We start from the raw sequence: 17990 nt of genomic DNA, 5'->3' as shown, positions 1-17990 counted from the left end.
GGTTTACTACATTTTAAGGCTCCTCTGGCAATTCTAAAGCGGATTCAGTGTCAAGACCTCTGCTTTAGAAAGAACAGGGCTTTAGGTTTATGTTACAAAATTAAAGAAAAACTGACTGGCATGAGAAGAAATGAAATAACTAAAGCAGGAAAATAGTGAAAGAGGATCTAAACTGTTTAGTAAGTCAGATATTTAAAGATGTCCTGAATAGAAAAGGTGGGAAACCATTAAAGCACAGCATCACACTCAACACAAAAAAATGTAGTGTTTCTGAGAGTTCTGTTAAAGGTTCTAGAAAATTCAGGAGTTAAATGTTTTACTGTAGGCCAAAGGCTAAGAAAAAAGAAAAACCTGCACTCTACTAAGCAGCAAGAATTGAGAGCTTAGCAGCTCTCCTAGGTCAAAGACAGTTCACAATTCACTGAAAGAAAAAGCAGCCTATAGTATAAGCATAGTAACACCCCACAAACATGGAATCCATCTCTTCTGCACAAACGATAAACAGCAAAGGAATCACTGTCTTTCATATATACAAAGATTTTAAGTTTTTTAGATGCGAGATTTTCTTTCTACAAGGAGTCATTCTCTCCTTAACAAGTTTTGCCGATACTCTTAAATCCAACCAATTATTTTTATAAATAACTGTCCTCAATTGTAGCCTTTATTTGACACTATTCTATTTGCTAAGTTGAATTGTTACTATAAAGACCCAAAATGGCAAACATGATCTGTTGTCTACTGCCTTCCCTGTAAAGTCTGTGTACTGGTATTACAAATCACCCAGAATCAAGATACTCACTATGCAAAACAGTGAGAGAGAGACTGTATGTTCTTAATCCACCCATCCTTAGTAATGCTTTTTATGTGAATTACTTCATTGATAAATAGAAAGGCTTATACCTTCCTGTCTCAGAATCAAAAATTTTAAGTTGTAATCAATTATCCAAGTCACTCAACAGATCATGTGTTGTAGGCTTTCTGAAAATCAGACTTAACCATGAGTGGACTTTTTTTTTCAAAATTCAAGGAGTACTTTTTCTTCCTCTACTAAGGTAGCTCAATATGTTTTCCTTCTAATATTTAGCTAAACTCATAAGACTTTCTAATGCCTCAGATTTGCACAGTAAGAAAGCAGTCTCCCCCCTCCATGAAAAAAACTGTTTTGACTTACAGACTATATAGCTATCTTCAAACACTGGAACAACCAGATTTATGTGTTTGTGATGTATAAAAACCACCAAAATTCTCTAAGCCAGGGTTTTATTCTATGGTCTCCATGAAAGAAGAGTGTTACAACTACATTAGTTTATATTCAGTGCTCTCTAATACAATAAAACAGTACTGCAGTCTAATGAAAAGCACAGAACCAAGAAGGGCCTGACCACTTCTCCCCGATTTGAATGACCTGATGTGTGGCAGGCAAAAAGACACTTAAATCTCTTTGGCCTTCAGTTTCTCTATTTGTGAAACAAAATTAGTCATTGTTATCCAAGATTGCTAAAAAATTCTACAAAATGCAGAAAACTAAATCCTTCTAAGAAATTATCTATACTTTGAAAACATAATATAATCAATCCACCTATAAACTAAACCTTAATCAACATTACACCCTGATTTATTTTAAGACTTAAGTCTTTTTTTTTATTGCTGGCAATTAAAAACTATTCTGACCCAGAATGTCATTCTGCAAATCTAAATGCTACATTATTATAACCTCTTTGCTTAATTTCAACCCTTACTACAAATTGTTTTCTCACCTGCTCCCTAACGAAGTTGAAAGTAATTCTTTGAACTTGAATTTACAGTTATATATAGTGCTGATGAAAGCCATCTGTTGGGAACTACGACTTTCCTGTCAAAGGAAAAACCAGAACGAAACAGCCTAGATATTCCTGTGAGCCAGATGCAGCTGAAGGAGTCCTAATCCTGCTCAAGCTGGGGAAAGCAGAAGAGCTGAAGTCGCTGCTGGTCTAAATCATTTGCTGCAGGTCCTTTGTGGACCAACTCCACCCTGAGTAGCCAATGGTAAACAACTGTACCAGAATGAGGCTCTTAATAATTCCTATATGTAAGATTTGTTTCTTTAAAAAATTTTAAGTCAGAGCATGAAAAGTATTCATTAAGAAATGTTTCCCATTCCACTAGAAAAAAGATTTTAATTCAACTTTAACCAGCAAATTTGGTACCTAGATTCATTCAGTCCTCTCACGTAACCAAAAACCAAGTAAGTGTAAAAAATATACTTTCTCCAATACTCTAAATGGAACGAGAAAAGAAATCTGTCAAGGAGAGTCTTACAAACTCAAGAGGCCTAGAATGATGTAATTTTCTTCCAGATTCATCAAACAGTTCCTGCTATCTACTCACTTTCATGGTATTAAAAATAAATGAAATGTAAAACAGTGCTGGCCCCTGTGTCAGGATGAACTAAATAAAAAACAGGCAGCAAAGATAAGGAGAGAGATACTGTATTTCATATACATTCACTTTCCATTTGGTGTTTTATGAGAAGCAATAATGAAAATTTGTATTATTAAATGTTATTAAAGAACTATTATGTAAATATATTATGGCTATAAAACTTAACCATGTTCAGTTCTTTTGAGACTTCAGTAAGAAAGTACATGTTAAAGCAGTTACAGCAGTGGCCAATACATTGCTAGCCCTTAACAAATGTTAGCTATTAATAGGTTTCTATAAGCAACTGCTTACACTCTCCTGACTTACTTATATAGGACAAAGAAAGAGGTGAAGATGTTTAGATCCTCTAGGTCTCTACTCCTGAGGCAATTTGTAGTATCTGATGTCTGTATTAATTTCTTCTCTTTATTTCATCAATGTATTAGAAGTTAACCACAGAAGAGTAAAGTACTAATAACTTAAGTATAAGAAAAATGTTTAGGTGTGTGCATAGAAGTTTTGGGTATAGTAGTTGTGAATACCAATGATTAAACCAAAGGTTGTTCAGTGGCTCAAGTTTTCTTTCAGGGTTTGTGTCACGGGCTGAAAACTATCAAAATACACAGGGATCATACACCAACTAGAAGACAAAAAAAAAAAATCTGTAGAGTTGGTTATATTTAAACATACATTGCCACTACAAACATATCTCTTTCAGAGTAATTTTTAAATTTGGTTTTGTCTTTTTTAATATGAACAAGTCTGGTGAAAGTCAATTTCTAACCACATATATATTTAATCTACCTCAATGACCTGTTAGTGACAAATTTTTATTTCTAGCCAGTTTCTCCTCAGGATGCAGAACCTTCTAAGTCACCAAAATATGGTATAAACAATGATGTAAGAAATGTATAAAAATTGTGCTTATTGAGATTAGTCAGCAAACTCAAATCTACATTATCCATGTCACTTTGTCCTTGCATGACACAAAAAATAAAATTCACTACATTTGGTTAGGATAATTCTAAAATAATCCTTCTTTACTTAAAAACTGTTATGTCAGCATCATCCTCCATTCTTTCCTCCTCCATAATGTAAGAATTAAAACTTGTAATTTAAAAAAAGTTTCCCGCCCTGTCTGGTGTGGCTCAGTGGATTGAGAACTGGCCTGCAAACCGAAAGCTTGCAGGTTCGATTCCCAGTCAGGGCACAGTCCTCAGTTGTGGGTCAGGTTCCCAATTGAGGGTGTGCAAGAGGCAACCAACTGATGATTCCCTCCCTCCCTTCCCCTCTCTCTGAAAACAAATAACTCAAAATCTTTTTTTTTAAAGTTTCCCCAAAAAAGTTTCCCAATTAATAAAAAAAATACTTGCTTGTATGCTCTCATTAAAAAACCTTAATAAAAAAAAAAACCTTAACATATACTTTGAATAGAGAATTTTTCCCACTTATTTACTACTACTTTATCTCTTCTCAACATTTTTGTAGCATCTTTTGCTTTCAGATGGTTTGTAACTGTGTTTTTGTTTTTTTGTTTTGTTTTGTTTTTTGACCAATCATTCTATCAAGCAATTAACACATCCCTGAATTTAACAGCACACAATTACAAAAAAGTATCACAGTGACAGGACACTGAATAAAGAGTTTATAAATATAGACAATTTTATAATACCACTATTCTAACATAAATGTGAAACAATTTTACTATAAATTATAGGCCATTTCCAAATAGCTAAATCAAAACTTTAATCATTTTTAACTCTCACAACTTGAAAACATATTTCCATTCTAATCAGCATCTCTACACCAAAAATCTAAGATCCTGCTTATTCCATAAATTTAAAATACCAAATTCTAGTAACAAAATAATTTGCACTCTATTGCTGTCTTAATCCACGACAGGACCTAAATCCTAAATGCACTGTTCATGGTAGGCAGCTAAATGTTTGCTGAATGAATAATAAATAAATGAAGTAAATGAGCACATATTATAGTAATACTTATATTTCAAATAGAAAGAGATTTACAAGAATGAAGTTGTTATGTAAGCCAGTTACACATTATCCCCTTCACCTATATCCCACAATTTAAGGGAAAGCAACATTTTGTCCCAAATGTTGCTCGATTATAGCCATGCATCTGATCCCAAACAGCAAACAGCAAATGATAAAACTTCAGTGACAACTGAAATAAAAATAAGCTTAGAAATTATTTTTAAAAAATAAAACAAAATGTTACATAGACAAACTACTTTTTATGGACCTCAAGTATACAAAACTAGATTATTCATAATCTTTGATTTCCGATACATTCTTATCACTGGTTCAAAGTCAGTTTTAGAATTTATCCTATGATAGAAAGAGAAAAAAGGCAAATTAAAACCACAATGAGATACCAGTCAGAATGGCCTGGTATCTGAACAAATCAACAAACCAGTGTTGGCATGGTTGTAGAGAAAAGGGAACCCTAGTACATTGTTGGTGGGAATGCAGACTGGTGCCACTCTGGAAAAGACTGGAATTTCCTTAGAAAACTAAAAATGGAACTGCCTTTAGACCTGGCAATTCCACTGTTGGGATTATACCCTAAGAATCCTGAAACACCAATTTGCAAGAACCTATGCACCCCAATGTTCATAGCAGCACAATTTACAACAGCCAAGTGCTGGAAGCAACCTAAGTGCCCATCAGCAAATGAGTGGATCAAAAAACTATGGTACATTTACACAATGGAATACTACACAGCAGAAAGAAAGGAGCTCGTACCCTTGACAGCATGGATGGCACTGGAGAGCATTATGCTAAGTGGAATAAGCCAGGGGGTGAAAGACAAATACCATGTGATCTTACCTGTAAGTGGAACCTAATCAACAAAACAAACAAACAAGCAAAATATAACCAGAGACATTGACATAAGTAGCAAACTGACAGTAATCAGAGGGAAGGGGGAGGGGGATAACAGGAAGGGTCATCAAGGAACATGTATAAAGGACCTATGAACAAACCCAAATGGGGGTAGGATTAATGCGGGGGGCGGGGGTGGGAAGTGGTGGTGGGAAATGGAGACAACTGTACTTGAACAACAATAAAAAATAAAAATAAAAAATTTTAAGGAGAGAGAGAGAGAAAAGGGACACAAACAGTGAATGTATAGAGTAAGGGGAAAATGTATCCTTCCACAATTAAAGAATGTGCTATGAAGTTAAGACCAAGAACATTCACAATTATGCACTTGAGTGCAGCGATAGGTATAAGGCATTATACATAACAACTCCCAAGAGGCAGTAAGTTTAGCTGTTAATGTACAATGAATCTGAAGTCAGACTGCCCAAGTTCAAATCCAAGCTCTGTCACCAGATACCTGACTTGGGCAAGGTACTGAATCTCTTTTATGTCTCAGCTTCTTCATCTGTAAAATAACAGTCCTACCCTCATTGAGTTGCACAAGGATTACATGAGTTAATAAAGTTAGCTCTAAAGTAATGCCTGGCACACAGTAAACACATCACTAAGTTAAATAAATGAATAAATTCACTATAAACCACCACACCTAAAGCTAGCTCAGCTATTTCTTACAACATAGATAAAACTTTTAAATCACAGTATCGCAGTTTCTCCTCGCTATCTATTAATGTGAAAACATACTTAAGTTCAAGTGTCATCACAAAAACTCTTTAAAATATTTCTACACAGCTGATCCCACTGAAAAAGAGCAAAAACCACTCAGTTGCTGAAAATCTAACATACATGTCTACAGTTCCTTCCAAAGGTTGATCGAAATAAATAAAAAGTTAGAATTGATATAGAAAAAAGTAAAGAGGAACTTGCTCAAGTCACTCCATATAGTCCCTAAATTTCATCTCTCACCCCACTGCTGAACAGGCCAATAGATATAGAGGATCCAGCACAAATAGCGCCCCCTTTTTATTACAAAATCTTTTATTACAAAACCATAAGCATGTAATTCTGTAACATAACAATATCACACTCAAGCACAGCATATGACATTTTAGGTGAATTGTTCAAATTAAAATTATAAATTATTCCACCCATATTATTACCCTACCAACCACACTCACTGCTGGACCCTCCATGTGCATTCCAGAAGATAACACTCTTGTTCCAAGCCATCTGACTTTTAAGCAGAATGCCTGGCCCACTGTAGGTGTCCAATACCTATTTGCTGAATTAATAAATCTCTATAAGTGAAGCTACTTCTGGCCTACTCTTTCCCTTTTCCATCACTGTCAAAAATACACTCTGCATAATTTTTTTTAAAAATATCTAGGTTCATAACAGCAAGCCAATCAATTCCACAAAGGAATCCACTGGGTAGTTTAAGAAAGAGGAAAGAAAGTAGCTAAAATACACTAATAGAAGATATATATTGTAATCTGCTTAGAGGAGAAATAATTCCTCATCTTAGTTCACTGTATTAAAATATTGGATGTGAACTTTTCATTTCTTTGGGGAAAGTCAGTCAGGAAATTCACTACTAAAAATAAGGCTACATTTAAAAATACAAACAGATCCCACCAACTCTTGAAATTAGTTTTCCAATAAGACCAGCACACATACACAGAAGTCTACTCAATAAACCTCAATTTTCCCAAATGTATACTCCTAAAGTTATATAACCAAAGACACATTTCTAACCAAAGCACACCAGCAGATCTCTACTATTGCAGATGAAACTCAGCTCAGCTGCATAAGGATTGTTGGGTTAGATGGTTCTCCAAGTCCCTTTCAAAAGTAAAATCCTAGAGTAATTGAACTCATATTTGTCTTATTCTGCACTGCACTGCACTAAACTACCTTTTAAAAATATACACAACTGACTTTTCATGTGTAACTAATATTTCTTTAATTAAAATATCTAACTCAAGCAAGGGAAATTATAATATAAGCCAAGCACCCAGGTGTTCCACTAAGAATTTGTAACGCCCAATCCACAGATATGACACTAAATTCATTCTAAACTGTACATTGCTCCTTTTCCATGTAGTTAACCTGTAAGTCATCATAAAACAGTTGTAGGAATCAACTGTTATATTTTATTTCACTTCAACCATATGTGAATAAGAAACAATTCTTACAGATAAGAGTTCTTACAGCACTGAACAAGAGCATAAAACATTTTAGTTATACTTGTCCACCTTGTATATTCAATAACATTCTTAATAAATGCTCAAATGATACATAGTCATTTTGTGAATGTAATTCTCTATCAGATTCACTTTAAGGGCAATAATAGTATGATAATATTTTTATTTCAAAGTTTACCAAGAAAATTTAATCCTAAAATAGATCTCTAAAAACTTGAAAGAAAAATACTGTTTTCAATTATTATTTAAACAAAAATGTATAGGTAGGTTATTAACTGCAATAAATTTAGATCAAATCTCAAATACTTTTAATTATATTCAATGTTAACTTTACAACTGTCACATCCTAGAAGACTCCATGATCTTAAGCAAAATAAAGATTATTTTACTACTATATACAAGGTGTACAACTACAATTCAGAGACACTGAAATAAATATACAGCTAGGACTCAAGGTCAATGTAAAAACACAGCTATTACCAAAATTCTCCTCATTCCCAAATATCTACTTAAGGGCTAAAATTTACTATAAAGAAGACATACTTTCAACTGCACAAAATAACAGCATAAAACATAGCAGAAGGAGGTATATCATCTGTGCATCAAAAGTCCCAACTCCCCAGACCTTTACTAATATAGGATACTGTATTCCTAAACCGTACAATTATACCTGTCATAAATAATATTTAGGACTCATGACATGCAAAGAATATACAACAGAAAGTTGAAATACAAACAGCAGAAATAAGAATTCCTAAATTGTTTAGCTATTACTATGGGTCAGGAGAACGAGTCTCATTCCTGACTAATGATAATCTGCAGCAAAACGGAAAAAAGAATACAGGTTCTTATGAGTCACCTGCTTGTTTCACATTCATGTCTCCAGCATTTATTTGGCTGTTCATTAACTTCCATCATACAATACTGTAAGAACTTTTATACAACAGTTTTAAAGTTGTACACTGCTTTTTAAATTCTACACTAAACACGTTCTTTTACGTAGATCAATAGTCTACACTCTGACTCTTAGGTGTCAAGTATCTCAAAGTATCAGAACAATTAGCATCTACTAAACTGTCATACCTAGAACTCACCAGTAAAAACCAGAGCTGACCATTTCACAAATCTCCAAATACAAAACTTGTGTGTAACTTCTATCTTACTTCCTAGAAAAGCAACTTTGTAACATGCAACATCAATAGCTCTATGAACACTGATGCATATACCATTCTCACCTTATCCTTTTCATGTGGAAGGAGTGACACTGGAGGTAAAGAGGAAAGAGACTCACAACTCTCTTTCCCATCCACATTGGTGGCTTTAGTGTTGAGCCGATAAAGAGGTCCATCTTTAAGGAGTCTGCCATGGCCAACAGCGCGTTTAATAGCCAATCGTAACTGCTGGTGAAAACCAGAGGCAGCACTGCCTCCAAATAATGCAGACACATCCTTCTGACCTTTCAAAAAACGTTCAATGCTTTTCAAAGTTGAGCCACCAGCCTCTGCCAAGCCATCAACTGCCCGCTTGATCAGTTTATTCCAATCTACATTTTGTTTATTGTCCAATTTTCCATGGTTTCGAGGTTTAGGAAGTGCTATTCGCCCAGGATTATCAGGATCTTTATAGGAATTGAGACCTTTATTTGAAACTTTTAAAATTGTTCCATCTTTAACACTCAACTCCAATTGTTCTAAAACAGTTTTACGATCCAAGCCGTGGGATGAAGACACTGCATTGCATATCCTTTCTTCTGAAGGACGCTGTTTCTGCTTCTTCACTTTTTTGATGGCCTCCAAAATCCATTCCGTATACAGCGGGTTAGCGAGTTTTACCATGGTGAAGGATTCGTATATCCATAGAGTCGTTATCCCTTATCCTGATGCTGAGTAAGTTTTACACCATGGAAAACAACATTCTCGGAGGCTGGAAACCAGTTAACCATAGCATACAAGTTTTCTGGCCTAAGTCCTTCCTCCTTTCACAAAATAAAATGCCTCCTCACTTTATTTTAGAAACCAAAACCACCTGTTATTTGAAATGTCTTCAAACTTCCCAATGAATTTCTCAATAGCATCACACATGAGTCTCTTCATAAAGTCGTAAAAACTCAAGAACATCTCATTTCCAGCAGAATAATGCGCATCTTATGCCTGAAAAACAATTACAACAGTCAATTTTCTATTAAGATCCATTTTGTAAATAAGCTATAACTGAAACATCCTACTCTTGAAAAGCAATCAAATAGCAAGTGTTTATTAAGCACCTGTAGGAGTTTTCACATGTTCCTATCAACATACCAAAACAATCACATATGTAAACCGTTGGGATAAAAAAAGAAAAGAAAAACATAAATGATTAGGATATAAAGAGGAAACAAAATGAGATGCACTACGAATGACCTTAGGCTACAAGCAACCAGAAGGTGCTGGCTATTCTGTACTCCACAATCTCTGCTCACCAGTCTATGAACTGAAACTCTTCCTTGACACCTTTCCCCAAGAAACTATTCAGCACTTCAACAAGTATCTGGATTAGTAGGAAGAATCCTGTAATGAGAGTAAGAGTGAAACTTTCATCTTTTAAAATTCCAGACATTCAGACTGTATAAAAAGTCACTAAGATACATAGAAAACCATTAAGAAAATTTTTAACTATTTCATGTATTAAAGAAACAACAAATACAATTTACACAAACCAAGTTCATATTTAAGTGCATATTACCTTAAACATTCCAAATGGAAACAAAAATAGTGCTAAAAATAGTCAAGTGTGAAAAGTACTTAAGGAATTTTTAAATAATCCAATTTTATTCAAACTTTAAGAATTATGTCAATAGCTTCTCACAACCAAACTAAAATACTAATATTCAATATATTTGAAGGAGTAACAACAGTCAAAATGTTCATAACCAATCTACAGATAAACTAGAAATAGGAAAAGCCCAGAATTACTGTGTTCATATGCACACACTACATGTCAAATGTACAGTATAGAAAAAAATGTATTCCTTGTTTGTGGTTCTGAAGAGATCTCATAAAGACTCAAGGCTGCTGTCCTGAAATGAACAGTAATGAATAAAACACAAACATACTACTAGACTGTGTCTCCAGGACCAAAGTCAATATTATTCTTTCACACAAAAGAACATGGTAGATACAAATCTTTTTCTAAAAATCACCAAAATAATAAATTCTCAATCTAACTCCTTTGCTTCCAAAAATAAACTCAAGTGTTTTTTTAGACCTCTGCCCTTATTCTGAGGAGCATTTACAACATAAACAATGCCAGAAAATGGCTCCCACAGCAGTTATTCTTAAGAGTGACATTAAAATCCAAAGGAAAACCAACAGATATTAGGAAAGGGACCATACTATTAACTCTGACAGGAAAGAAACGGCTGAAGTAAACACTCAAATCTGAGCCAAGATTTATTTTTAAATTAGCCGACTAAAAAGAAGCCCCCTGAGAGAGCCATGCTTCATTCTGGTGAGAATCTCAAGAGGATAAAAATCACAGTATTATTACTCCACGAAAGTTGGTTATGTAGACATTAACGCTAACCTAAATGAGAAGCTGGAACCTGAGTTTAAGACGCTAGGAACGTCCTCACTGATGAAGTTCGCAGGTAAAAGAATGAATGACAGTTACTCACTGTCTCGGCGGCAGGGATTTTTCAAAAGTCTCCAGGTCTTCCGAGAGTGAAGCGCCTGCAGACTTGAACTTTTAACTCTGAAAGTACACCGGCCGCTCGAGAGAAAGCACAACTTGCTTCCGACAGGCCTTCCCCGGCCTCCATTCCCCACCCCCAAACAATCTTCGCGCTCTCTTTTTAAAAGAGCGAGAAACTTTAAAAACTTGAACGGCACCAACCCTGCAGCCTGCCAACGGGTACGCTGCTCCCATTAGACGGAAAGAGAACGCTCGGACTAAGTTAACAATGAAATCCCGTAAAAAAGAGCAATATATCCCCCACTCCTGGCTCCACCAAATCCTAAGCTCCACAGAGACTGCTTTCAAGGAGGGCTCGGGGCACGCAGGCGGCCCGGGAAGCCTGACAGGTCGGGCAGCTCCTGTCCAAACCGGCCGGCGGTTGACAGGCAGCCCGCCGCCTCCCCGCCGGGCGCCCCGGCTGACAGCCCGACAGACACAACACCACACGTGCTGCCTCCTCCGCACCACAACACCCGCCAGCCTGTCACCCCCACTTGCCGCCACAGCCCCGCTGGGACCTCCGCACACCCAGGCCAAGCCGGAGAGCGAGCGCCGGGGAGCGCGGGCAGGAGGGGCCGCGGCCGGCTGGGGCGGCGAGCGGCCGGGCGCAGGTGGGGCCAGGGCGGTGGGCGCGCCCCCGAGGGAGAGCGGGCTCACCCGCACAACCCAACCCGAGGCTCCGCGGCCTGGGCCGCCGCTCGCCGCCCGCCCACCCGCAGATACCCTCGGCTGCGCCCGGCCAGCGGGCGGGCGGCTGGAGCGTTGGGCTTGCTGGGCCGCAGGGCGGGGGGGAGCCCGGCGCCGGCCGGGCGCGAGGGGGCGGCCGCGGCGCCCCAGCCCGAGGCCTGGCGCAGAGCAGCGGGAGGCGGCGCAGGCCGCGATGGGGCCTGCAGCGGCCCGCCGACCCCGCAAGGTGGCTTAGTGGGCTCCAGAGCGGCTCAGCCTTAGGCTCGACGGCCGGGGGCGGTCAGAGGTGGCCTCTCGGCTACTTACTGGGGAGGAAGAGAGCCGGGATCCCGGGGCCCCGGCCCCGACCGCGGAGATGCCCCAAACTGACACGGCCGCCATCTTGGAGACAGTGAGCTCTGGCCGGGGGGAGGGGCGGCGAGGCGGTGGAACAGCCGCGGGGGGAGGGGAAGCGTCGCGAAGGAACGGCTGCCTCGGGGAGGGAGAGGGAACAGCCTGGGAGGGAGGCGAGGGGGAGGAGGAGGGAGCGGGAGCGCGGGAGGGGGGGCTGCCTAGGAGCGGGAATAGCTGGGCCGAGAGCTGGGAAAGGCCGGAGGGCGGGGTGGGGTAGGAGGGAAGAGCCGGCCGGGTGGGTCACGTGGGGCCGGTACAAAAGGCCAAAGCTGAAGTGGGAGGAGGACCTGGTGGGGCTACCGAACGACTCGGGCTCCTTCTTTCCTTTCTCACGCGGTTAGGTCAGGTGGCTGCTGGGGAGAGTAGATGGTGTATCCCCATTACACAGCTGGGGAAACTGAGGGCAGGCGCATGGGTGGGGTAACAACAATGTGGCACGGAAATCCGGTGGCCAGACGGAATCTGAACTCTTGATGGCGTCCGTGTTTACAGTGAGAGCAGATGCTTCCACCCCACTTCTGTGCCCTCACCCCACTTCCACAGTGACTCTCCCGGAACTTGAGGTCGGGAGCTGGGGCGGCGGGGAGAGGTTGCCTCCCTTCATCCTTCCCTTTCTGCTTGAATCACTCACTCCTACCGTAGAAAGAAGAGGTGTGATGAGAGGGGAGAGAGGGTAGGAACTTAGATACCCAGGTCAAGCTCTTTGTCAAATCAGCGATTTCGTTCTCCTCGCAACTGAGAGACTTGGACCTTATTAGAGTCATTTTTACAGCAAACAGCATAGAGTAAGATGGTTAAGACTTGCGCAAGGTCACACAGCTATTTTTGTGGCACACATCTGAGTTTGGAGCCTAGATCTTACTCCAGAGCCTGTCTTCCTTCTCATGCCCTATGCAGAATTGCTCTTGTCCGAAATTATGGCTGAACCACCCGAACTGGCACTTTTTCATGGCCTGTCTGTCCTCTACTGGTCGCATGTGTGTTTCTTTGTCTTGTCTCTCTTCTAGTTTAAGCTCCTTGAGGCAGAGATTGAGTCATATTCTTTTTTTTTTAACTGCATTCACTGGAAAGGCCATAAATGACAAATAAAAAGACAAAGTAAATGCTTAATAATTTTGCGTGTTTTTTCCTGCTAATAGATCTCTATCTGCTTCCTGCCCCCTGCGTAGAGTATCTCCCCTAACACCTCTTTTTCTCCCATCTTTACCTTTTAAAGACCACCCTCTCACTGCCTTAACTTCGATGTTTACTTTCCGAAATTTTGTTTTGACTAGTTTACGTATTCGTTTGGCACTTTATGAGTGGCCCTTGTATAGATTTTATTAATATAGTTCCATATATATGTTCTTCTAGGATGTCTCTGGAGCTCTGTGGCAGTGTAGAAGCAGTACAGGCTCAAAAAAAAAAGTTGCTAGTAAATGAAAAATTTTAAGCCACTAAGATGAAATTGTACCCCAGTGCAAGCCCTGCCTTCTTTATACCGCAACCTATACTTTTCGGTCCCTATAGGTTTTCTCTGTGCTAATCCTTAGACCGTGGTGTGTCCAACCTTGCAGTCCGTGGGCCGCATGTGGCCCAGGATGGCTATGAATGCGACCCAACACAAAATCGTAAATTTACTTGAAACCTTTTTTTTTCCCCTTCTCATCAGTTTTCGTTAGTGTTTGTGTATTTAATGTGTGGCCCAGAGATGGCAAAAGTTCAGGTAATGGTCCAAATCAGCTCACTATCATTGACACTGATAATATGTGCGTTGTGATGAGATTTATTGAAGCGCTCTCCATCAACTACTTCCCAGCCCCATCCCCAAATTAGGAGAGAAATTTAAAGATACAAGATAATTTATTAGAAAGGATAGTTTCCATCTTAGATCAATCAGACAAACACATTCAGTTAAAATGGGAGCTATTTGTAATGAAAAGACGGGGGGCGGGGGTGTGGAAGGTTCTGGGGAATTATTTTTTAGAAGAATAAAGCAAGGTTTTTATTTTCCAAAAAGGACAGATAAAGTCACATTAATACAAAGAAAATGAGTTCTTCATGTGAGACTAGCATGTGATCTTCAGAAGAAAAATAATACAGGAATGAGCAAAAGTAGGTTCACAGTTGTGAATACATGGAAGTTTATTCTTGTATTACTATTTATTAATTACTGTATTATTTATTTGTATTACAATTGTAAACCTACTTTTGCTCACCCCATATATATATAGCGATGAGCTGTTTGTCTTTGGTTAATTTGGAAGTAAAGGAAAGACCAGACTGGAGTTTAAGCGCTCAGTAGCAAGAATTTAAAACAATTTGCAACAACAAAGCACAGTTTAGCTTTTCAAACAGCTTCCATAGAGAGTCTTTGCTTTACATTTGCATTACTTAAGGACACATTCTGGAGGACTCCTCAAAATAAAAGGTCTGTAACAAAGACAGATTAAAGTCCATCTTTGCATGGTAAAAAACAATTCACAGCACTGAAAGGACAGCTTTGATTGCTTCAAACTTTACTCAGAATTCAGCCTTGCGGGGCTGGCAGCTAAAAGTTACTTCCTCTTCCACGTTTTGCTGTAGGGATCCCTGCCTTCTCAGTTGTAGTTAGTAAATATATTTTTATGTGGAGTCTAGCAAAACCTAAAGTTGGAAGGTTGCTCTTTCCTTGTTTCAACAGGAAACATTTTTAGTCCATTTACATTTAATATAATTACTGCTGTAATTTGATTTATGCCTGCAACTTACTATTGACTTCCTTTTGTCAGCTTACTTTTTATGTCCCTTATTCTTTTAAGATGTCAGTTATTCCCAAATTGATTTATAGATTCAATGCAATTGCAATCATAACCCCAGCAGAAATTCACTTCTAGAAACTTACAAGAAGATTTTAAAATTCTTAAAAAAATACAAAAGATGTAGAAATGTCCTAAACGTTTGAAAAAGAACAAAGTTTAAGGAGTTATGGTGCCTTACTTTGAGACTTTCTGAGTTTCCTCATGCAGGGCATATCAGTTAATAGTACTAATGCCTGCCATACTATCACACAGGATTGTTGTGAAATTTTTATTAGTATTATCATTATAGTATTTTAATTTGTACTTCCCTAATTACTAGTGAGATTAACCTTTTTATCATATGTTTATTGGCTATTTGAGTTTTCTGTGAAGCATTCTAGTACTTTGCCAATTTTTCTCTTTCATTGCTTGTATGTTTCTTCGTTCTTTATATATTCCAGGTTCTGATATACCTCAGTTATATGTGTTGCATATTATTTTCTCTAGTTTTTACCTTGTCATTTCACTTTTCTTAATGGTTTCTTTTGGCGAACAGAAGCTCCTATTATTACTTTACATAAATATATAAATCCTTTATCATTTGTGTGGTGATAGGTGGTACCTTTGTCTTCTAATTTTAGAAGAGCAACGCTTTGAAATCAAGGATATTTGCTGTAGTTTTTGAAAATGCTTTTTATGAAGTTGAAGGCTTTCCCTTCTACTTCCACATTGCTAAGAGTTTTTCACATTGCCAACTGTTAAATTTTGTCAAATGTTCTTCCTGTGACTAATGACATGATTGTTGATTTTCTCCTTTAATCGCCAAAGGTAATGAGTGGCAATGATTGTTTTTCTAATGTTAAATCAAATTTGCATTCTTGGGACAAACTCAACTTGGTGTGATATATTAGCTTTTTTATAAATAGCAGGATTACATGCATCAATAGTTTGTTTTGGATTTGTGCGATTATGTCTATGAATGAATCTGATCTATAATTTTCCTGTCTGGAATTATTTTTGGTTGTTTTGGAATCAAAGTTATGCAGGCCTTGTAAAGTGAGAAAGGATAGTTTCTTCTTTTTAAGTCTCTAGATAGTTTTATGAGATAGAATTATTTGCTCTTCAAACATTTGGAAAAACTTATCAATAAAACCATCCAGACCTAGTGTTTATTTTATTTTATTTATTGATTTGAGAGAAAGAGAGAAACATTGATTTGTTGCTCCACCCATTCATATATTTACTGGTTGATGCTTGTATGTGCCCTGACCAGGGATCAAACCTGCAACCTTGGCATATTGGGACAACACTCTAACTGACCAGGGCCAGACCTAGTGTTTTCCTTTGTGGAAAAAATGTTTGCATACTGATTCAATTTCCTAATTGTCGTAAGTTATTTTGGTTTTCTATCTTCTTTAATCAATCTTGATAACTTATTTTTCTAAGAGGTTCGTTTCATTGTCGGGAAGATGTTAGTAATATCCTTTTATAATCCATGTAATGTTTGTAGTGTCTGTAATTTTGTTTTCTTTATTATTCTTAATATTGCTTATTTTTGCCTTCTCACTTTTTTTATTGATGAGAGGAAGACTGAGAGAGAGTGAAAGAGAGAGAGAGAAACATGGATTTGTTGCTCCACAAATTTTGCTTTCATTAGTTGTTTCTTGTACGTGCCCTGACCAGGGATCAAACCTTCAACCTTGGTGCATCGGGACAATGCTCTAAACAAACAACTAAGCCACCCAACCAGGGCCTTCACCTTTTTTTCTTTGAACATTATTGGCAGAAGTTTATCAGTGTTGTAACTCTTTTCAAAGAAAAACTTCTGGTTTTGTTCATCCCTATTTTTTATTTTCTTAATTTTCATCTTTATCATTAATATTTCTTTTCTTCTGTTTTCTTTAGATTTTTTTCTTTTGTTCTGTGTATAACTTCTTGAGCGAATACTTAGCACATTTTCTTCTGATATAAGAATTTAACACAAGTTTGGATATGTGGCATTTCATCATTTTCAAATTCTACATTTTTTTTAGTTATTTAGAATTGTATTTGTTAATTTCCAAATATTAGAACTTTGGTTATCTTTTTATTATTCATTCCTAACTTAATTGATCTACAGTTGAACAATATAATTTGCATTATATCAGACCCTAAAAATTTGTTGAGAACTGTTTTATGGCCTAGTGTGTGTGATTAATTTCACAAATGTTTTACTGTGCTTGGAAAAAAGTGATATAGGAAAACAGTACATATATATGGCTGTTGGCGCAAGTTTCTTAATTGTGTTGTTCAAATTTTCCATTTCCTTCTGATGATTTTCTCCTGCTTGATTTATCCAATATCAAGAGTAATGTAAAATCTCGTCCTATAATGATGGCTTTGTCTATTTTTCCTGAAATTCTCTCCGAGTTCAAAAATACAAATGTGTTTTGAGATGATGCTATTAGGTACATACACATTTAGTATTGTGATATCATTCTATGAAATTTAAGTTTTTTATCATTATATTGTGATATATAAAGCTTACTTTTGGTATGGTGCTAGCTTTCTTTTAGTTAGTATCTGCCCGTTCAGTCTTTTCCTAATCTTTTACTTGTAATTTTCTGTATCCTTATGTCTTAGAAGTGTCTCTTGTAAGCCCCGTGAATCTTGATTTTTTAAAGTGTAGTTTAATAGTTTTTCATTAAGTATAAATAAACTGTTTTTTTATTTGTATTTATTTCTACTATTTTATTTTGTAGTTTCTAGTCTGTCTTTTCTATATTTGTTTACAGCTACTTTCTTGCCTTATTTTGGATTTTTTTAAGATTTTTAAAAATCTCTACTGATTTGTATGATAAATACCGTTCTTTTAGTGGCAATGCTGGAAGTTTTAACATGTATGCTTGTCAGAATCTAAAGAGAATAAATATCTTTATCATTCCTTGAATGGCACA

General features: G+C 37.5%; 1 protein-coding gene across 3 annotated transcripts in view; it reads right to left on the bottom strand.

Annotated features, from left to right (window-relative positions):
* Positions 1-12296, bottom strand: part of KAT6A (lysine acetyltransferase 6A) — a 102331-nt gene extending 90035 nt beyond the window's left edge. For 2 of the 3 annotated variants that reach the window (XM_054565961.1, XM_054565963.1), the window contains exons 1-2: positions 12209-12296; positions 8740-9654 (exon numbers count right to left, since the gene is read on the bottom strand). In XM_054565961.1, coding sequence (XP_054421936.1) covers positions 8740-9339 — 600 coding nt within the window. In that variant the 5' untranslated portion in view covers positions 9340-9654; positions 12209-12296. Of the gene's footprint in view, positions 1-8739; positions 9655-9962; positions 10051-12208 lie in introns of all 3 variants that reach the window. The other variant, XM_054565962.1, reaches the window with a different exon arrangement.
* Positions 12297-17990: the final 5694 nt, after the last annotated feature.

Source organism: Pteronotus mesoamericanus, unplaced genomic scaffold, assembly GCF_021234165.1.
Source record: "Pteronotus mesoamericanus isolate MK-2021 breed Mesoamerican mustached bat unplaced genomic scaffold, CSHL_Meso_final contig_169, whole genome shotgun sequence".
NCBI lineage: Eukaryota > Metazoa > Chordata > Mammalia > Chiroptera > Mormoopidae > Pteronotus > Pteronotus mesoamericanus.
The sequence above is the reverse complement of the archived record's forward strand: the minus strand, read 5'-3'. Positions and strand labels throughout refer to the sequence as shown.